The sequence below is a fragment of the Notothenia rossii genome (genome assembly GCF_949606895.1).
Source record: "Notothenia rossii genome assembly, chromosome: 6".
Classification (NCBI taxonomy): Eukaryota; Metazoa; Chordata; class Actinopteri; order Perciformes; family Nototheniidae; genus Notothenia; species Notothenia rossii.
This window is the reverse complement of record NC_136909.1, coordinates 77,802,170-77,824,685: the sequence shown is the minus strand read 5'-3', so window position 1 is coordinate 77,824,685 and position 22,516 is coordinate 77,802,170. Positions and strand designations below refer to the sequence as shown.

General features: G+C 42.1%; 2 protein-coding genes across 3 annotated transcripts in view; one reads left to right on the top strand and one right to left on the bottom strand.

Moving 5' to 3' along the window:
* phyhiplb (phytanoyl-CoA 2-hydroxylase interacting protein-like b) overlaps positions 1 to 3,302 on the top strand; it is a 17,287-nt gene extending 13,985 nt beyond the window's left edge. Inside the window, exon 5 of the mRNA XM_079690375.1 lies at positions 682 to 3,302. Within this exon, the coding sequence (XP_079546501.1) occupies positions 682 to 1,219 (538 nt within the window). The 3' untranslated portion in view covers positions 1,220 to 3,302. The remainder of the gene's footprint in view (positions 1 to 681) is intronic.
* LOC307044923 (protein FAM13A-like) lies at positions 2,041 to 22,516 on the bottom strand. Of its 2 annotated transcripts, none has more exons than XM_079690369.1 (20): positions 21,884 to 22,516; positions 20,389 to 20,590; positions 20,063 to 20,272; positions 19,279 to 19,459; positions 17,450 to 17,624; positions 16,642 to 16,763; positions 12,570 to 12,770; positions 12,314 to 12,374; positions 11,943 to 12,034; positions 10,324 to 10,378; positions 7,772 to 7,973; positions 6,755 to 7,004; positions 6,447 to 6,579; positions 5,503 to 5,584; positions 4,877 to 5,109; positions 4,685 to 4,768; positions 4,473 to 4,577; positions 3,813 to 4,027; positions 3,450 to 3,551; positions 2,041 to 2,929 (listed from the first exon to the last, which is right to left on the bottom strand). In XM_079690369.1, exons 1-20 carry the CDS (start codon positions 21,911 to 21,913, stop codon positions 2,806 to 2,808), a joined length of 2,859 nt encoding a protein of 952 aa, XP_079546495.1. In that variant the 5' UTR covers positions 21,914 to 22,516; the 3' UTR covers positions 2,041 to 2,805. The 2 variants fall into 2 exon arrangements, with proteins under 2 accessions (XP_079546495.1, XP_079546496.1); XM_079690370.1 differs by having other exon boundaries at positions 22,117 to 22,516.

The following is a 22,516-nucleotide window of genomic DNA, read 5'->3' as shown; positions in this document are numbered from 1 at the left end:
CTGCTCTTTACTAGGGATGTCCCGATCACCTTTTTTTGCTCCCGATCCGATTCCGATCATTTGATTTTGACAATTTGCCGATACCGATTTTTCCCGATCCGATCTTTATGCAATGCATTAAGAGAAAAAAAAGAAAAAAAGCATTCAAGTTGTCCCTTAAGGTTATTTGTTTTATTTAAATTGGATATTCTATCCAACATGGATATAGCTTCTTTTTTTCACAGCAGCATTGGATCAGTTCAGTTGTGCAGCATTGGATCAAATCAAAATAAAGCTTATCAGTACTCGTTAGCTTACTGCTACAATTAGACACTGCGCCCTGCCCACTCTGTTGCCAGATTGGAGAGAAATAAGCAACCAGGTCTATGAAAACAAGCCCCAAAGAAGCAACACATACATGATGTTGTGTCATTTGAAACCAAAACTAAGGCCTCAGGATGACTTTAAGACTTGAACATGGTCATTTTTGTTTTGTAACATTGAATACAAGATTTAAAAAAAAGTATTTAAAAAAAAAAGAAAAAAAATCCCGATCCCCAATTTTTTTCTCCTGAATCCGATCTTTTGAAAATCACGTGATCGGCTCCGATCCCCGATCACGTGATCGGATCGGGACATCTCTACTCTTTACCATTCACATGTTTTTGTTCACAACCAATTTCCTTTTTCTCTACCCTCCAGGGAGGATCAGGGGAACATGATGCTGCAGGCGGTGAAAGACAACAGCGGCAGCCACGGCTCCCCCATCAGCGGCAAACTGGAGGGGGTTTTCTTCAGCTGCAACACAGAGTTCAACACGGGCAAGCCCCCGCAGGACTCCCCCTATGGCCGCCAGCGCTTCGAGGTGAAGGCCGACTCGCTCTTCAACCTCGACACCAACCTGTACTTTGGAGACTTCTACTGCATGTACACGGCGTACCACTTCGTCATCCTGGTCCTGGCGCCAAAGGGCTCCGCGGGGGACGACTTCTGTAAGGGGAGGCTTCCTGCGCTGGACCTCTCCAATAACAGTTTCCTCACCTGCAAGCAGGAAGAAGACGGGAGTCTGGTGTTCCATCACGCCCAGGACGTGATCCTGGAGGTGATCTACACGGAGCCCGTCGACCTGGCGATAGGCTCGGTGGCGGAGATCAACGGGCACCAGCTGATGAGCATGTCCACGGTGAACGCCAAGAAGGACCCCAGCTGCAAGACCTGCAACATCAGTGTGGGACGCTAAGGATGTAGAGGAGGAAGGACTGACCTGGAAACACACAGGAAGACCACATGTACTGACCAAGCAGACCAACACATGCATGAAGCAGCAGATTTAGTAGGCTCCCAGACATGCAGCATATCTGACACCGCTCTGTACTCTGAAAAGAACATCATCCCAAAGAGTGGACGATACAAAAAAAGAGGAAGGTACACACTGACACCTACACTGCCGTCTCCTCATCTGAAAAGGGTTACCCTAAATGTTGAAAACCTAAGCTAAGATACCACGCATACCTGAGTCATAGAAACCTGGGACACCAACACAGCTCATCCATCCTGCAAGTCAACACTGAAACCCTTTAACTGTACTAACAACGGTCTGCTCCTATTCCATTTGCTGTGTTTACTTTATAATCTTATTTTGTTAATGCCTTGTTGTATTGTTATCCTGAGGGTCCACTGTCTGTGTGGACGAGCATTTAGTCGTTTCCTTTGACTGTTCTTTGATTCAGAAATGTTTTCTTCTCATTCTTCAGTAGAGCATTTCAGACTATTCTTTTTTACCTTCTACTAGTGGCAAAGACTGGAACCACAATTTTCTAGGGCTGCAGCATCGATAGTCATCTTTCTTTATACCAAAGGTATTAAAACCCAGACGTGAAACTGCTGTGGAATTTTAACGGAACTAATGCAACAGCCTCTAAAATGAGAAAAAAGCATGATGCAGCTCTCTGCAGCATGTCAGTACCTCTACCATAGCAACCAGCTCTGCTACAGCCGCTTTGATTTAAATGTAGTCTGTGAAAAGAAAGAAAGTAGAACCATAAACTGTGTTGAGCAGAATAAATGTGAAAAAATATTTATTTTTATTGATACATTCATATATAGAAAATTATATAAACCAGAAGTGCACAATGTCGAAGGCTCTGATCATTGTCAACAACTGCATTTAGAGGGAACTTCATACAAGCAAAGTGGGGGGGGGGGGGTAAACACCAATCTGACAGCAGAGAGAAGTTGCACTACAATGCCAAGCTTCACCAACGTTCACATGTTTTCCAAAGTGAACATCAATTCAATGGTCACAATTATAAAAATATCAATGCATATCATAGCACAATGTAGGATTGAAGAACTGACATGTACAAACACGACAGGATTGTCTCATTGATTGCATTTAAGCTTACACATTGTTTGCCAAGAAAGCACTTTTTTTTAAGAAAATGCAGTTTCCGCTTTGGGCAAAGCTGTCCTGAAGGAGTGTTTGTGCAAGAAGGAAAGCAAGTTACAAAGTGGCATAATGTGCGTGAATAAAATAACTTGCATGTAACAAACACCAAGTCGTTACAGCAGTCACCCCTGACATAAATTAGTGCTACATTAAATACACTTGCTACATCAGGTTTATATTAAGATGTGTCATAATGACAAAGGATCTTTTGGGACAAAAAAAAAAACGCAGTCATGCTGCATTTCATTAAGTTGGTCACCAATTCCCTCATGTAAAGTGCGTCAACAGAATATGACATAAAACAAGACCAGAACCACAAGATTCAGAACCTGATTTTCATAAAGGATTGAGTCCGATAAAGTCCCACTGTGAGTCACTCAGCTGCTCTTGGTTGAGTCCCGTTTACTGAGCAGGGCCTCCAGGAGGCGGAGCTTAGCTTTGAGGCTCTTATACTGGCAGTACTCCTCCACCATTGGCCCCCGGTCCTCCTTCTGACAGAACCTGTTAGCGAAACACAAAGAAAAAAAGATGCAAACACAAGGCAAAACTTCAGTAGTTTCCAACAAACTGCAGTAGCTTCCATAACTGGTTGATAGTCCCTATGTTGCCTTACTCAGATAGCTTTGTACAGTGTGTATTGTAATCTTACTGTATTTACTTTGGAGGACTAACATGTACAGTACAAAGGACGTTAACAGAGCAAACGTCCGTCTCTTTCCCGAGCTCTCTGTGCGGTATTAACGTGCGTGCATTACACTGTCGTACCATAAGATGGGATTTCTTTTGTGGATGTTTTTCTTTGTTTTTCACAAGGCATTGTTGAAAACCAAATGTTTCAAGTTTATTAAAAGAGAAAATAAAATTCAAAAGCCAAGTAGTGTGTGGTGTGTATGTATGAATGTATGTATGTATGTATGTATGTATGTATGTATGTATGTATGTATGTATGTATGTATGTATGTATGTATGTATGTATGTATGTATGTATGTATGTGTGTGTGTGTGTGTGTGTGTCCTTTACCTGCCAGTCTGTGTGTGGAAGTTCTCCTCAAACTCTCGGAGCGCTCGGTGAAGTCGGTGTCTCTCTGACCGAGCCGTCCTGAGGTGATCCAGTAATTCTGGTCTGTGAGAGAGCAGAAAATAATGTCTTCATTATTTTAGATCATCTAGAAATCTGTGCATTTAAAGTTAAGATGATAACTCATGGTTTCAAGCAAGAAGCAAGCTCTTCTTTGAAAACAAACTTCCTGTTAAAAAATCCTGCAATAAGGCATGGGACGACATTACAATCTAAGATGATTATCCTGGTCACGATAGATAGGATATAGATCAATCAATATATGCCTAAACCTATTTAAATGGTATTAAAGACACACACAAGTACCTGGACGCTTCATGTAGTGTTGCCATGGTGACGATCTGTGGCTGGAAACACTTCACCTCCTCCAGCGGAGACACGAGAGGCGTTTCAGACGTTTCCAAAGAAGGAAGGTGCAGCGAGTCGTCTGAAGACACACAGCTGGGGGGCTTCAGTCGGAGGGGCTGCAGCCTCGGGCTACGCTGTTTGGGATGATCTTCATCAGAGCCCTCCTCTTCCTCCTACGTGAACAAAGAGGAATCAATATTCTGTCGTTGTGAACACACGTTGTAACGTACTCTGTTTAGTGTTTTGGGAGCTAGTCCGGAAATAGCTTTTTAATATTTAATTGAATACTACTTAGTCGTAAACTGCAAGATTTCAGCTGTATCCATCTGGCCTTTATTGTCTTTAACTAAAACCGAGGTCTAACAACAGTTTGGTGCAGTTCTCACATGTGTCCACTAGAGAGCAGCAGAGAGACACTTCTGTGTGCCAGGGTCAGATTTATTTATATATATATATATATTAACATTTATTTAGCTGATGCTTTTATCCGAAGGGACTAAAATACACTTCAATAGCGTAGTAGACATAAGTGACATAAAGTGGGTTTGGGTTATTTCCGTTGTGTATCAGACTCCATCATTCTTTCTTTTTTGTATTCAGTATTCGTTGTATACTCACAATGGTTGGTATGACTGTGGCAGCAGCAGCAGAGAGCAGCAGCTGCTTCAGGAGACGGTACCGGTCGTAGAAAGGTTTCATCAGAGTCCGCTCCTGTCTGGTGCTCTGGAGGAGAATGATACAGAAACCGATTATTCAATGAGAAGAAGTGAGATACAGTACCAAAGTGGAGCCAGCTAATTAAAAGACATAAGCATGAAGGGAAGTCTCACCGGCCGTCCGTGCAGACCCTCAAAATGCAGCAAACACTTCTGCAGGCTGGTCTTCTCCATAGCCATCTGGAAATGGGACATCTCCTGCAAAAACAGCCACAGATAAATACATGTATGCATGGTCAGAAACACTGACCATGAGATCACCAAACCTATATTATAATTGATGTGTTTGAAAGTGTTTCTGCTAACCTTGGCGCTGTCGGGCAGGCCCAGCTCTCTGCGTCTCTCCTTCAGTCGGTTGGATATAGTATTGACCGTTTCCTCCACGTTAGCTTTGATGTTGCTGTTGTTGTTTAGCTGCTGCAGCTCAGTGCCTGTCGGTGCTGCCTCCCTCTGGTCTGAGTTGGTTCTGCGTGTTTCAGATGGCGGGTTAAAGTCTCCCTGACCTTTCACCCCCCCTTCTGATTGTCTCAGCTTCAGCTCTGGAAGAGGACGAGAGTTCAGAACATTTTGAAATAAAAAATAGAAACAATTTGAGACGTTGGTTGTCTGGTAGACATATTTTTGAAATGGTGAAATTATTCTGTTGTGGATAGCAATCTTGTGCATTTATTCAAGTACAGTCATCATTAAAATGTTGTAAACTTCTTTGTACTCAACCAGACATATTTGACTTTTTTAAATAAGCTTACAAAATTACATTGCGAAACAAGTGCATGCAAACCTTTTTTATTTTGAGACCAAATACAAAAAACAAGTGTTGAGATATTTGAATGTAATGGAATATGTATTATGTTGTTTTACTGGCTCTGAATCAATGTCCTTCATCATTAATTCATGTGTGTGAGTGTGTCTTTATGGTTATGAAAACTGACCTTTAAGCTGCTTGCGACTCTTGATGAGCTCCTTCATCAGTCGGGCCACCTCCGGATGAGCAGTCTTGTCGTTGTGGGCAGGCTAAAAGAAAAAGAAGAAAGAAATACAAACTCAGAGACAGAACAGGGTCTCCTGCATCACTTACCAAGAACTCTTTACTCTACTTTATCCCCTGGTCTGGGCGAATTATAATTGAGCACCAACATGCAGCAGCAACCAGTGAAAGGTGGGGTAGGTCATTTTGGAGGAACCAGCTCAAGTGCGCTAGAATTAGAAAATACACAACCGGAAAAAAATCTGCCACTTCCTTACAGAGCCCCTCCTCCAACACACGAACGCGCACATGACCAATGAGGGCACGAGATAAGTTAGTGCACAGGTGGAAGGCTGACAGGCAGGTAGGCCATCCAGTTACTTTAGCCGGGCCGGCTCAAATGATTGGTCGGGCTTTTTACTACGGCTTCCACAGATGACATTTTTGTATGTATTTTTTGTCAAAGCACTTCAGATATTCATTGCTATCGGGATGTTAAGAGCATTCCATGGAATATAACAAAAAGTGTATCTCGAGCCGGTTTCTCAAACGTACCTACCCCACCTTTAATAAAGACTCTTTGTGTAAAATATTTACATTTTTTACAATTTTACAATGTACCAGCAGAGGGAAATATTCTCCCTTTAATAATGTTTGTTATAAGAAGCCACAGTATCATTTGAGAACTTAAAATAACTAATTTACACACGGTAATACACACATAATAATAATAATAATAATAATAATAATAATAATAATAATAACAACAACAATATCCTCCCCATGGCTCTAGCTCGTTATTGGCTTAGGAAAAAAACACTGAGCCTCACACTCTGAGGAAATAAACTCCAATCGGATGATGACACAGAAGAATCTCGCTGACGAAGCATTTCCTGTTCCTCCCCTCACCTTATAGTGCTTCTCCTGTTCAAAGCACTCCTCAAAGCGCCTGATCCTCTTCTTCAGAGTGTGAATGTGTCTGTTGAGCGCTGAGACGGAGACAGAGCCCTCGCGTGGCTCCGAGTGGACACTGCTGCGAGTCCTGAAGACAGCAAGACGCATTCAGTTCCATGATAACATAACTCACAACATGCATGTTACCCTTTCATCTCAAATGAAAGGCATTGAAGAAGCAGAGCAAAGAAATACAATGTCCCACTCTCCTGTCTGTGAGCCATTATTACTAAATAACATTTTGGAGGAAACAGTTGACTCACATGCGTATGTGCTGCGAGCAAGGTGGGGAAGGGGCCGTATCGGGGTCCAGGTTGTAGCGCAGGCTGTGGCTGAGGTTGGGCCAGCGTGGGGAGGGGACGGGGCAGTCGCTCAGCGCAAAGCGAGAGAGCAGCGGGCTGGTTTTAGGGCCCGGGAGGATGGGCAGGGGGTCGTTTCCTGAAGACCCCTCAGAGAGCAGGCTGGTGTACAGGACAGGACTGAACTCTGAGGAATCAGGGGAGGGGGAGTGCCCTGTAGGAAAGAAGAACATATAAATGTCTATAATAACTTTGACTATTTCTCATTTGAGTTTAAAAATGTAATTTATAATAACTTAATATAGGAGAATCGACGGGACAAAGGAGATCGATGTAAGGGAGGGAGAGACATGGTAGGTGAAGGAGATAGGAAGCAAACAAAAAGGCGTAAGGTATGGAGAGTAAAAGAGAGAAACATAAAGAATGAGAAAAAAGTATTTCAAACACCGTTTTTTCAACATCTTTGCTGGGGTATACACTTTTTTGGTTTTTCTGACAATAACAGTGAACACACATATCTGTTATAATCTCTATGGTAATAAAAACTACACTCAATTGTAATGTTTAGCCAGCACAGAGACATTATTATGCATTATTGAATAAATGTACAAATTCATCATGTCACGGGCGGCTGTGCGTTGACGCAACAGTAACAGCATCATACCTTGATATAGTCAACTCATCAAATAAAGACACACCCAGCTCTGAGATATGATGAAGCTCAAAGATCGCTGTCAAGATTTACAAGGCTTTATTCACTGTGAGCCAAAGGAGTAACAGCATCTAGGACAAGGCTTTAAATGAAAAGATGATGAATCAGACACTATAAATAATAGCACTGATACATTATGTACATACTGTATGTTGCACTATATACAGTGAGAGGGATATGGGTTTGGTTCTCTACAATGGGAGCTGAAAATACCTTGAGCGTTACCACTGTCAGTTCAGTGTCTCAGCACTTCATTGCTTTTGACTTACCAGACTGTGGAGGGTCTTCCCGGTCCTGAGCCGGTGTGCACGGCGGCGAGGGGAGAAGCAGCTTGTGGGTCAAAACCAGGCTCTGCTCCTCAGTAGAAAGAGGCTGTGTTTGAGCAGGGAGGTAATCCTGACCTTGGGGGTCTATAGGGGAAGACGGGGGTCCCGAGTCAGCCTCCAGGGCTTGCATCTTGAGAGAGGGACTCTGGAAACAGAAGCAGAACATGGCTTCAGCGACAGGAGAAGTCAGAGAGATGTGCCGTAGTCTGCGAGGAGGAAGTCGTTGGCAAGAGAGTGGCAGGAAGAGGTTAGACGAGTGGTTCCCTTGTCCTCGCGAAGAAAAGGAATGAGTCGGATTAAAGTGCATACATCTCTTTTAGCAGGCTGCTTTCAGGGGTGGCTGGAAGTGCAAGAGAAAAGGAAGGAGTAGGATCAAAGTTATTGAAAAGCAAAAGCCAATCTTTGATCCAGTCCGTTACAAATGGTCATCACAATCAGAACATTCCTCTTGTGACTAGCTGTCGGGCATCAGCATACAGCGTGGGATCCCTGACGATCATCACGCAGTAATCCCATTAGCAGTGTCGCCGTGATTCTCAGATCATGTTTGTGGGTCCGCCGGAGTATTGTCCTCACAGAGAATCCCTCACTTCCACATGGCGTTTCCTCCCGACCGGCTTTCTGCTGCTGAGCTGCCTCCACATGGATTATTCAACGTGCAGGAGAGGGGGGGGGGGGGGCGGTGGGAATACCGCTCATGTCGGTGCGTGTGGTGTGGGTGTGTGCGCAGGGGAGGAGAGAGGTACTGTATATGACGCGGCGTTTCCACGGCAACGTTGTCAGAAGGAGCAAGGGAGCCTATTTGATGGAGCTGCAGGGAGTCGCGTAGTGTCTGCCTCCCGTATGTGTGTACGTGTGATGCACAGAAAACTAAAAATAATGTTATTGAGCTGCAAAAGAAACCTTATGAGCGCAGGGGGGAGGTGTGAAAAGGATAAGGATTTCAATCAGAGTTTCTTTTGTTCATTTAGGTGCTGTGACATCATTCTCAGCATCAGCAGCAGCAGATAAGGGCTCGGCTTCGTCTTCCTCGCCCTCCTCGGCTGTTCATTCATAAAAAAAAAGCACTGCTTTGTGCGTCACCGAGAGGGGGAGGAAGGGAGGGGACGGAGTGAGGCTGCTATTTCTATAGCAAACACCCACAGGCAAGCAAGATCACACTTATACACACACACAGGTACCCACACACACACACACACACACACACACAGGTACACACACACACTATCGCTGGAGGTATCAGCAGTCCTGTTGTCATAGATACCCTCAGTCTAAAAGTGAGAACTTGTGAATATAAAAAGACCGTGGGGAAGGAGAACTTACGTCATGGCTGATGTTTCTGCCTCGGCAATCATCGTGTCTGTCAGGAGAACCAGGACCTGAACCATGACCTCCACCTCCTCCTCCTCCTCCTCCTCCTCCTCCTCCTCCTCCTCCTCCTCTCCCCTACAGTAACAGACAACATAATGGAGCCTCATTCCCAGAGGACACTTCCTGACACGACCAGCGTGGGCACACCCACAAGTACACGCACATATGTAGGTTACAATGACACATAAAGAGATATTATTTAGTGTGGGGGAAACTTCTGTAGCAATGGAGAGTCAGGACTCAGAGAGACACGAGGAGAGCTGGAGCTTTGATGGCAAACACTGACGGTTTATTTGGAGTTACGGCCGGAGAATTGACAAGACAGGCGGTGTGTCACGAGTCGACACAGCGGTTGCCAAACCAATTCTGAAGAACTCTTTCTGTAGCTCGAGGTTTTACTTAGTTCGGAGTGTAATAATCAACATTCTTCATCAGTGAGACTAAAGACCCTGAATCTAACTAGAGCTCTCGTCCATAAGAAAGAATGAGCGCCAGGGAACCTTCGTCCCTGAACAGTAAACTACCTCATGGCGGCTTGTGCTCCGTCATAGACTGGCAGCAACAATGAGCCCAAGCTGCTCCTCCTTAAGAGAGGTAGCAGCAATACCCATGGCCTTAGACCTATGCCATGGGAAAGGAGACAGTGAGAGGACAAAATGATGAACTGTGTCAAAGGTTGAATACCTAAGCAAATGATTCCCTAACATTTACTTTTAAAAGAGTCATTTGTAAAGGTGGGACAGCAATCTCTCTGTGACCCTCCAGGGTGTATTTGAATAAACTCCATTTATAATTTTATCAAGGGTTAATCTGGTAACCCTGATTTATGTAAGTCATACAACAATATATCATATCAAATATTCCCTTTTACACTGTCTGTGCTCAGATATTAACTAAGCATTCTTATCACTTTATTTGTTATCCAGTATCTTAAGAGAACTGACAAGACTAATGCTCTTTCTCAGTGAGTTTTTAAAAGAAAATTTAAATTAGTGGATTAGATCTTTCTGGCTTGCAAGCCCAAGGCTACAAGCTCTCAGACCGGGTCATTTTAAAAATGAATTCACTTAATGGGAGCCTGTGGAAATGTTCTCTGAGATGGCAGTTTCAAAAAGTCTGTTTACCTTCTTAGATTCAGCGGTTTGGGATCCTGCTTTGTGCTCTTCGCAGAACAGCATCCTGAAAAATAAAGAAGTGTCAGCAAATGATTGAAAAATTTAATTGTATTAATAACTAGTTTAAAAAGAGAATGTGAAAATAAACTCTGCTTCACAACCCATGTGATTTTATTGCCGATTACCTCTGTCAGTATTCATATACAATACTGCATGAAATGTGTTCCAAGGCTGCCCAGCGCTTTGTGTAGCTCTGAGGCAGACGGTCATCTGGCAGAGCCATTAAGGTTAGGCTTATTCATGTCTGACACTAATGAGGCATAATTAGGACCTGGCCTGTGGCACGGGGAGGCAGCACAACAAAAAGTCACCATGCCAGTTTTGGGTCGACCTAATCCGGCTACTTAGTCTGCTCCATGTGAGCCCCTGTGGCAAGGCAGCGTTATTTGGACTGGAAATATACTGAACAAAAATATAAATGCAACACTTTTGTTTTTGCTCCCATTTTTCATGAGATGAACTCAAAGATCTAAAACATTTTCTATATACACAAAATAACCATTTCTCTCAAATATTGTTTACAAATCTGAAAAACTCTGTGATAGTGAGCACTTCTCCTTTGACGAGAGAATCCATCCCACCTCACAGGTGTGGCATATCAAGATGCTGATTAGACAATAAAGCAAAACTGCATGTTTCAGAGTGGCTTTTATTGTGGCCAGCCTAAGGCACACCTGTGCAATAATCATGCTGTCTAATCAGCATCTTAATATGCCACACCTGTGAGGTGGGATGGATTATCTCGGCAAAGGAGAAGTGCTCACTATCACAGAGTTTTTCAGATTTGTGAACAATATTTGAGAGAAATGGTTATTTTGTGTATATAGAAAATGTTTTAGATCTTTGAGTTCATCTCATGAAAAATGGGAGCAAAAACAAAAGTGTTGCGTTTATATTTTTGTTCAGTGTATATCAAAACCATGACTGTGAGCAGCACTCGGCTCTGACAACATACTTCTCAACTGAACTGAGAGGAACCACGGAGCATCCACAGAAATCAGATAATACTCATTTAGATACATTTAAAACAGCTCCAAAGTACTATCATGGCCCCTTTTATTTAGATACTTTTCTTTGACTTGAGATTGTGTTTTCAGATTAAGTTTTAAAGGTAGGGTAGGTAAGAATGGAGAAACCAGCTCGAGTGCGCTAGAATTTTGAAAGTATACAACCGGAAACAATCTGCCTCTTCCTTCAGACTTCCTTACAGAGCCCCTCCTCCAACACACACGAACGCGCACATGACCAATGAGGGCACGAGATAAGTTTGTGCACAGATGGAAGGCTGACAGGCAGGTAGGCCATCCAGTTACTTTAACCGGGCCGGCTCAGATGATTGGTCGTGCTTTTTACAGAGCTACGGCTTCCACAGATGAAATGTTTTCATGTATTTATTGTCAAAGCACTTAATGTATTCATTGCTATCGGGATGTTAAGAGCATTCCGTGGAATATAAAAAAAAGTGTTTCTGAAGTGAATTACCTACCCCACCTTTAACTTGCTGATTTAAAAAGGGTTAAATGATGGATTCTTATTCCACAGTCTTCCTGCGTTAATGTTCCTCTCACCTCTGTGTGCGCTGAGTCGGTGTGATGCTCTGTGATTCAGAGGCTGTGCAGCGGTCTGAAATAGAAGATTTCTGCACCGTATCGGTGGGAGCCTGAAAAACAATTCAGTCCATGATAAAGAACCGTTCATGATGAGGTGAAATCGTGCTAAACACTGCATAAGATGTATTTTGCTGTACAAAAAAGGTGGACCAAATGTCTATGGTTATATAATACATTTGAAAAATAACCGTTATTGCTGAATTATATTTGGCTTTTGAGAGGGAAATGGGGAGAAAGTAGGAATTAAGAAATATTTGAAAGTAAAGAGAAGAAAAACAATCAGTGAGTGCTAAACTAAGATGAGGGGGAAATGTGCTTTCTTTCTCTACCTCTTCATCCTCCTCCCCCTCGCTCTCATTCCGTAGTGGCGCCGTGTACTGTGAAGAGGTCCTGTTGATAAAGAAACACTCAATAAACTAGAGGAGTCACACATTTCCTGTTCCAAAATGTTTGAGGACGAAGTAGGTCGGCAAATGCTTCTTATCTTCTTAAAACGTAGTAAACACTTGCATCACTTTGGTCCCCTTGTTACATCGTTACAAGGTGACCACATCACTTGTGTGTGACAAAAGAAAAAGAGCCTACCGTTGGGTGGTACACTTCTGGAGTCTTCTGGGTGGTCTGCTCTGGTGAGTATGTCGCTCTGGCCCGGGGTCAGAGGGGGGGGAGATCACCCAGCCCGCCTCTGTGCTGTCACTGCTCTCCTCCAGAGGCTGCTGGTTTGGAATCAGCTTCTGAAGGTCAGCGCTGACGTCAGAGCTGGTTTCACAAGCCTGTGTGTCAGGACTGAGGAGAGACAGAAATAGAGGGAGGTGTGCACAAACAGCAGGAGGTGAGGAGACAAGGAAGTATCGGATTCTAATGAGGCATGCTTAAGTTATATATATCATAACATATGAACAGTTCATAAATCACAAGGTCCTTTATAGATTGATCAGTGTCAAGAAAAATAATATGAATAAAATGTTGGTACAACCCGTTATAGGGGCCTCCGAATAATTTACACAACTTTATCAATTGACTTCAAGGCAAATGCAAATTGGAAATGTGTTGTGTATCAGTCTGCATATCTCAGGACTAACAGGAGTAGATGTCCAACAAATGAAACCCAGAATAAACTGCTGGCCTCCGCGCCAGGTAACATCCAGCAGGTCACGAGTCAGCAGCGTTTAATCTGAAGCTACACTATGACACATGAAGTTCGGTTGAGATGCTCCAAGCAATAACAAGCACGAGCGATTTGCTGCGACGTGAACCAAAAACAACCAGGTCACGTTCCTGCTCAAAGCGCTGTGTGACTCCAGATCTGTAACCTGCAGCACCACACGGGTCAGCAGCCCAATGCTGCCTTTAGGGCAAACAGCTGAATGCATTATGAACATAAATTACTTTTCTGCTGCAAGGCAAACTTCCTCAAACAAGCTCCATCCTAAAAAAGCTTAAATAAAAAGAAAGGTTTAAAAACAACTGCAGACGGTAAATCTAATGTTAACACTGTTGATATGCTAGATGCACACTTTAGCCTCTGCTTCTCAAACCGCAGATTTATTTGTGTGTAGATAACAGCATGCTAGGAATAGTTATATGCATTATTGACATTAAGCAGCTACATTGAGTCTCAGACGTGCTTTATCTCACTCACTTGTGGAGGGTTGCAGCCCTTTGGTTGTTATCACTGACGCAACAAGAAAACATCCTTCGCCAAAACATCTAAACTCACAGCGGTGTAGCATACAGATTCACACACGACAGTGGACAGCTCGCTGCCTTCAGAGGACAGATCATTCCAAAGGTAGAAAGAAAAGAAAGAAAAGAGGATGACTTCTTGATGGTCAACAACACACAAGTGTCACACACACCACCCCCCCCCCCCCCCCCCCCCCTTCAATTACCGGTGCACACACTCACTCATATGTCACAACTTCACACACATACACCATTACACACAGTTCCAACTTAAATGCTAACATACACATATGTACTCGGATAAAACAGCACTTAAATATATCACTACAATACAGCAGGGCTGATATTTACTGGCCCTTTGAGTATAATGTTAAAAAGTAATCACATTTTTTATTTTTGTTTTTGTGTTTGGGCCAGAGTGCCTTTATTCCAGAGAGGGTGTTACATTTAGAGATAGAGGGGAAGACATTGCCAGAAAACTTTGGCAGGCTCGGGTTTCGAACCCACCTACCAACCACTGCAGTGACAACTCCTGTCATTGATTGCATCTCTGAGTGAATGATTAGATCATTTCACCTACCGTACATTAAATCAGATTAAATGATGTTGATGGTTAAATTAGCTTCACATGTCGGCCTACTGAGTTCTGAACTTGCCATTTAGATATATAAAGGCCTTTGTTTTAATTAAACACAATATATGCACTCCACTATGCTGTTGTAGTATTTACTGCATCTGAAGCTCTTAATAGGATTGCTCATATTTCAAGCCATCTTTTTCCCGGCCCCTTGCTTTGGATCATTTTCATCAACCGGCCCCCATTCCAAAGTAATTTAATAGCCCTAATGTCACACTCAAACACATCAGTATAAATGCTGACTGATATTAGCATTATCTCCTGATGTCAACACTGGTTTAAAAAAACAATAATTACTCATTCAACCAACAGACCCCATTATGTAACACTTGACATTTGCTGTATATCACTATTGATGAAAAGTAGCTTACGAAAAACCCTCTGACCTTTTTCTCAGAACTAGATCTTGTGTGACTGGTAAGACACAGAAAACAGATACCTGTTTTGAAATCAAACCCCCTGTAGGTATAATTAGACTCGAATCAATATTGGCCTGTGACGTTAATGCCAGATGTCAGCATAGAGGTCTAGACTTGACCAGACCCAAAAGCTTGTGCCTTTTCGGGGAAAGACCAACATCCCAGTGACAAAACCCAATCCGACATGTGCAGAAGCAAATACCAGAAAAGGGCCAATTTGTATTTGTTAATGCCAAACTTAGTCAAAGGCTAACATTGTTAACAAAGGAACCATGAGGAATATGGCTACCTCGGTCTTTCGCTGCTGGTCTTGAATTTAAGGACATCATTTAATAATCAAATCATTCAATGTTTTATAGTTATTTAATCTTGCTCTGATTGTGAAAGTGACAAAGTTTTGTGTCTTAGATTTCAGACAATATATTCTCTATTATCTAGAAAGATAGACAGTTGGGAGGAGGCAGCATCTTCTGCCTGCTAACAGATGAGAGTGGGAAGCTGTTAAATGAAAAATGATTGATATTTGTTTGCTCTGTGAGTGTTAAAAAAACAAACACTTAGAAGCGATGAAAACAGGCATGGCAGAACCTTTCCTTGCAGCTTGACATGTGACTGATTTTAAAACGGAGAGAAACAACAGCCATTTGGCAGGTGGGCAGCTGGAGTGCATCAACATGAGCTGTGGAAAGAAATTGAAGTGTCCGTCTATTTTCTGTTATGCAAAACCTGGACGGCCAATAACCCTGCAGTCTGCGTCTGTCATGTGAGACACACACACACACACACACACACACACACACACACACACACACACACACACACACACACACACACACACAGACAGACAGACAGACAGACAGACAGACAGACAGACACATTGGAAATGTTATACAACCTTTTGAACCTGTGCTCTTTAAACTGGGACACGTGAGTATTTTTAAAATACAGCCTGATCAGTCTTAAATCTGGCTGCCGTGATGTGCCATATCTTCGTAAACCCTCATATCAAATGTTGCCGGTAGTTCACAAGGATTGTATTAGCAATTCCTCATGCTTGTTTGTTTTCACTTACTGTCTTAATTACTTGAATTCCACCGATGGCAGATCTGTTTCATAACAAATGTAACCAATACCACAGAGCATGTGGTGAAGCGTCTTTATCTCCGTTAGCTTCAGGCAGAATTCCCATCAACACATTAAGACACCAGACACACAACTGTACCCACATACATGGTAGACAGCCACACAATTAATCAGCAAGTGCAAGGCCATGTCACATGCTGTCTACGGGTGGACGAAAAAAGAAAATATATTAATGACATCTGATGTCTGCAACCTTGTGGCAACCCTTCAGCATTTAAAAATAGCACCGTGGCCTCCGAGTTCATTATGAGTTGGAAGCGTTCCCCAAAAGCAGATGTCAGCTAGTATGTAGATTAGCTGGGGAAGCAATTCTTCCACCCATCTATATCTTCAATTAAAAACAACGTGATGTTAGTTTTTACATGAATGAAAGGCAGCTTTACAGGCAACTGCACTTGTTTCTGTTGACTACAGATACTGGATGTGTTTCTGCCGTGGGTTTGTGACACAGCTGGACATCTTTTTTGACTTCCATGAGTGAAAGAAACCTCCAGAAGTTGGCCCTAATTCCCTGTGAGTGATGTTTAGTCTCAGTGATAGAACCATCGACCTGACAACTGGCTAAACGATGCTGGAGTGAAATGCTACAGGGGAAAAACTCCTAATTATTCTCGCAGTAGAATATATCTGAAGGGAGAGGATTGTTTATATTCACACCAAATGAATGTTCAGTGATACATTAACTGTGGCTAAGGCTCAGTTGCATGAACACTAGTAATTCATATCTGTATATCTATGCAGTTACAAAGTCACTGATGCTAAATGATGGTACCTGTTGAGTTGGAAACGCCTCTGTATCGTTTGGTTAACACCACTGGTCGCTGACAGTGAAGCGGTCTCTCCCTCCGGCCTCTGCACACTGCTCTTCTCTGAGTGACAGCTGCTGGATTGGAGCTACCAAGGATAAAAAGGGTCAATACTCACATCTCTATAGAGGCAACACAACCTCAAGGTCAGGGACTGCAATGTAATACAGCTTTCATGGTTATACTGGACTACGGCCAATCATTATTTATAAAGAGTATGAAATTACTGATATTCACACCATAGTTTGGCAGTGCTTACCTGCTGTATATCATTAACACCTAGTAGGGTAATAAATCATTGAGCATGACCTGGAATAAAATGAGCGGCTAAGCTCCATGGCTATCATGTTCAGCAGTATAAGTTTGCTGCAGGTCTGATGGTGCAGATTACATTAAAAAGGGCTAAACCACCAACAAATCTCTCCAAACTCACTTATTCACTCTCGCTTTCAAACTCTGATAAACATCCTATAAAACTCCCACGTGCTATTATTATTATTTTTACAAGCCCACTGTGTTATCTCCCGAAGGCCTGCAACCTTATATGAAAATATATCTATGAATAATCTTAGTTACGACAGGCAAAACAACAATTTTAAGACCTTTGTAAACGTCATAGACTGTGCACAGATGAGATAGTTATGTTGTTGATAAAGGCTGTGGGCTTGTTGATTAATTTTGCATTGAAATCACAAAGTGTAACAACACAGATGACAACAATTGATCAGTGGGAAACAATTTTCGATGATGGATAGAAAAAAACACATGGTTCACCTCAAAGTGTGAAAGGGCGGATAAGGTAGGAGGAGGGGGGGAGCAGGAGGAAATGGAGGAGGCCACTGTGTCCTCGGCTGGGATTGGAAATAGATCGTGGTGGTGCCTCAGGAGATGGTGCAACAGGGCATTACACACATTCTGATCGTCCAGCATCCTGGGTCCTGCAGGAACACTGCATACAGAAACACATCACAATGTCACACATGCAGTACTACTGTATGTAGTGCAAAACACACAATGGAAAGGGCTCCACCTAGTGGAAGGAGGCAGCAGTGAACTGAGATAAACTGCAGTATGAGGTAAATCAAAGTCTTACACTCGGGAAAGTCCATCACCGATCACCCACTAACCAAAATGAAAAAAGTCGATTGTATAATTTCACTGTGACAATGACAACTTCCACATTTCAGAGATATGTGCAGCTTCTGCTCATTATATTTACGATACAGAGATAAGCGCCACCTTAAATAGTCTCCACATGTTTACCTGGAAGCAGCTATTTATTTAGATAAACATGCTTTTGTTGACATCATCCACTTTATATTAAGGATGTTTATGATGTTTGCATGTTAGGTAAAGGTTAACATAGCATTCATCCAGGGAAGAGAATGTGAAACATGTGAGTATTAATAGATGTGTGTTTACGTGGCAGACGGGTCACAGGGATGAAAGGAGAAGTGTTCCACATTGATTACATAACGGGGAACAAGCTGTTGGGAGTCTTGGTTGACAAACATGCATGAGTTATTGGGTGGGGGCCAAAGAAGCTGTCACATATGCTGCATGGCACGAACATGTGCTACACTGTCTGTCACACCAAGTCATTTATGTGGGATTGATGGCAATATCATTTCAATCTTGGTAAAAGCAACAGAAAAATAAGTGGGTTACGTTAAAGTGGTGTTTACATTATTTTGCAGCATGTATCTGTCATTATTACCCCAATTTGTACTAAACCATTACACTATTATTCTCTTTCTATGTGAGATGTGAATGTAAATCCAGAAAGAAATGCAAAGGACAGTCTCCAACTCTCTGCTGCAAGACCCACCCCTAACTTTTTCCAAGCATCTAATGCCAACTCTTTCTTCCCCTTAACTATAATCAAATGACATTTTCCCTTCAAATGCAGAATTGTATGGTGTGACTAACACCACATTCCACTGACATGCTGTTCACTTCTGGAACAGAGCAGACATAGATAGACTGGGAGATCAAGGGATGGGGGCGGTTGAATGGGTGTTGACGACGTAGGATATGTCCTTTCCAACCATACAAATCTAATTGTTGAGTGTGTCTCCCTAGAGATTGTGCTTGTTTACAATGATGGCTATGTTCTGTAAACAGGAGGGGGAGAAGCTGGAGATAAAATCCTGATGACATCTTTTATAATCAGTCGGATTTTTGTGTGCCATCAAATGCATCCACACCCATTTCCTTTAGGGGCAAACGTGAATCCACCCAAACTTAGTGGTGCAGAAAAAATGTAATGGGACCAGAACTGGGTTGGTTGATTTCATGAGAAACTAACAAAGTGGGGTTTTTCTCTACATCTGTATTTTACTACGACAAACAACCATAACCATTGATTGTGCAGGAAACATCTGCACTCTCATTTGCTGACCTTTACATTGTTCTTGATTACACTTTTAGAGAAATCCAGCTGTATCTTTCTTCAAAACGGTGGGAAAAGCAATACTTTGAAAAGTCTAAAAACGGTTTTAAGCTTGATGTCAGAGTAAACACACAGTGCGTACTGATTTGATTAGAGGGACATCGTGTCCAAGTTCAGGTCTTAAAATGTGGCCGTAACAACAACAACTTACTGAAATATGCAAGGCCCGAAGATTGTTGCCAGATTTTCCACAGGCATGTGATTATATTCTCTGTGAGCGGCCACTCTGGACAGGAAGTGGATGAGGTAAGACAAAATAGTGAGGTTGTCATCAGGCAGGTGGCAAATGTTTTCTCTCAGAGACCGGTTCATCTCTGCCTCATTTGCATATCCTTAAAGATAGACAAACACATCACAACATTAATTAAACTGAATTCCGCATGTATGGATATACAGTTTATAACCAGACTCAGGAAGTTGGTATTTTAACACACCGGACATACATACTAGCACTTCTGGTCCAGATATGAACTTCTACTGAAGAATTTACCAGACGATTTAGACCTCTTAACTCTGCTGTTTACACTTCTACTTCTTTGCAAGGATTTGTTTTGAAGATGAAGTGTTGGAAACATGAAAACCTTCAAAGAAATACAGAGTCTGCCAAACATTGGATTAAGAACAACAACCATCCTACAAGTTCTCATTCTGGCTTTAAATATTTGATTTGTAATCTAGTGCTTCAAGACACAATCATCAGAGTTTAGACTATCTTCAAACCAGGAGATAAACTGTTTGTATAGCAATTATTTTACGGATTGGTTCACTTTATTCTGCTCATTTTGTTTGTTTGTTGCAGTCATTTACATTTTGTTTAATCATTTAAATGTATGTTGACTTTGTTAACTTCTCTTTTTTGTATCTTAAGTACTAGAGAAGCCCATTGTTTAAGGCTGTGCCTTTTTGACCTCTCCTAAATCAAATCAAATAAATACCTTTGAGGCTCAGAACCAGCTGTTTGCGCTGGGGTTCAGGAACTATGGCGATTGGCAGCTCCCTGAGGAAGAGTTTGAGGAGCGACGCCACGGTGGGGATGTCTCCCTCGTGCTCCATGTCCACCCTCTCCCCACAGTCTGAGCGCTGCCTCAGCTGCCTGGTCCGCACCGCAGACCCACACAGGCGGAACAGCCCTCTGTGGTGCAGTCCTGAGGTCAAAACCAAGTACACACACAGGTGATGTTTGAGTATTGTTTTCCTTGAGAGACCAAGATAATGATGAAGGATATGAAGGGAGAAGGGATGTGCTAAAAGCCTCAATTACCATTGTTATCCAGGAACTCCACCATGTCTCTTAGGACAACGGGTATTCCATCGACCATCTGCCCTTCCTCTCGCAGTGTTTCTAAGGCAACGGCAAACACACACCTTGCGGACAGTTCAGGCTTTGAGACCAGGGTGAGGGCAGGGGGCTCCGGGCTGACCTTAGCACTGGGCCTCAGGATGCTCACTGAGGACGTGTCGCTCTGCATGGAAAGAGGACATACATGCAACAGCTGATTCATATACAGAAACATTACTGAATAGACAGAGGTGTTAGAAAAGTAGTGAGTGAGTTTTTCGTCTTCAGCGTCTCTTACATTTTAAGGGGGTCATTCATATGTTCCCAGGGTCCTTATTGTAAGGAAGATATAGTGGGCTATGCATCTCAAGTTGCAAAATAACAAAGACAGAGGAATTTTTCAAATGCAGTTTGAATGGTTAAGCATGCATTCAGCTGCTGTGTAGATATGACTGTCTAAAGTCATGAAAACTGTCTTGCCTGTAGATTTGATTATGTAGGTTTTAAGGAGTACAACTTCAATAGGCTATAAGATATAGTGGATCATTTCAAGGGAAACATACATTGAATATATGACCTAGGAAAAAATGCAGAAGCATATCGGTCTGCTTTGTGTCATGTCATATTAAGAGGTTAAATTAGCTGGGGAACGGTGGAACAAAGTGTCCACTTCTATTACTTGACCAATGTCATAAATGTGAAAACGCTTGCTGGTTATCAATACAATAATACACTCAGTGAAGACACAATGGCATATGTATTGATATCGACATCTTGATATCTTTATTCTTGATATTGAAATCGTCAAATCCAAACATTTAAATATCAGATCATGTACTAAGTAGAAGTACCAGAGTGTAGTAATATTATGTTACAAAAGTCCTGCAATCAAAATGTTTCTCTAGTAAAAGTACAAAGAATGCAAAATGTCCTATTTCAGAACAATATATATTATATATTTTGATTATAATGATTGATACATTCATTTGTTTATCAAAGCTGGCCAGTTTTAATCACTTTGTAAACTGTAATGTAGTTTGTGAATTCAATTCAGCTGTAACTAAATCTACATTTAGTGTGGTTTATATTTCACATTAATAAAATCTGCAAAGTAACTAAAGGGACTTACTAAATGTAGTGGAGTAAAAGTACACGATTTACCTCTGAATTGTAGTAGGGTACAAAGTAGCAAAACATTGAAACACTTAAGGAAAGTACAAGTCTCTTAAAATGTAGCCCAAGTACAGTACTTGAGTAAACACCACTGAATAAAGTTACATCCATTAGATACATTTCACAACAACAGCTGTCTTTCTGTGTGGTATTTCATGAAAATGAAACTGCTAAGAAGGTAGTCTGCTCTTAATACTTATATTAACAAGTACAACTGCCCTACACAAGGTGTAATCAATTCGAAAATCAACTGGAAAAACACGGAGCCATGTTATAAGACAGCAGCTAGTGTTGCTAAACTTACACAGAGTGACACAGAAGCGCTTGCTCCCATTTTTCAGCTCACCGCACCGAGACTACTCTCCATATCTCAAATGTAGATGTATTTCTGCCTCTCCTGCGACATAATGCTCCACTCTCAGAAACTCCCGGGAAGTCCAGCCAACAACGACCCATCGTTCTCACATCCAAACGCTAGGCTTGCAATAAGTAATACATGCTGTTAGTAAAATGGTTGGGCTATAGCTTACTTCCTACCGTAATCTTAGCTCCCTTGGAAATTGTTTATGTTGCTAGTCACGTGACGAGTAACCATGGGGACCGGTGATAGGGTTGCCAGGAGAAGGAGAAGCAGCTCATGAGGATGAAAATGGTCGACTGACTTTTTATGAAAGCTGATTCCCCCGGGAGCAGTGTGTAGTTTTCCTGTTAGAGGAGGTAAAGTGGAAGCGGAAGGACGACATGTTTTTTTTATGTTTTCATGGGAGATTTGCCTGAAGTGTTCCCCTGCATAACAAGTGCGACATTTTAAAACAAATGCCTATAGCCTACACTTTTTTTGTGGTCTAAAAAACACAATATATGGAAACGGAAATGATAAAAAAGGAGTACTATAAAAAAGGTTATCATTTAAATATGAATACTAACTATAAATATA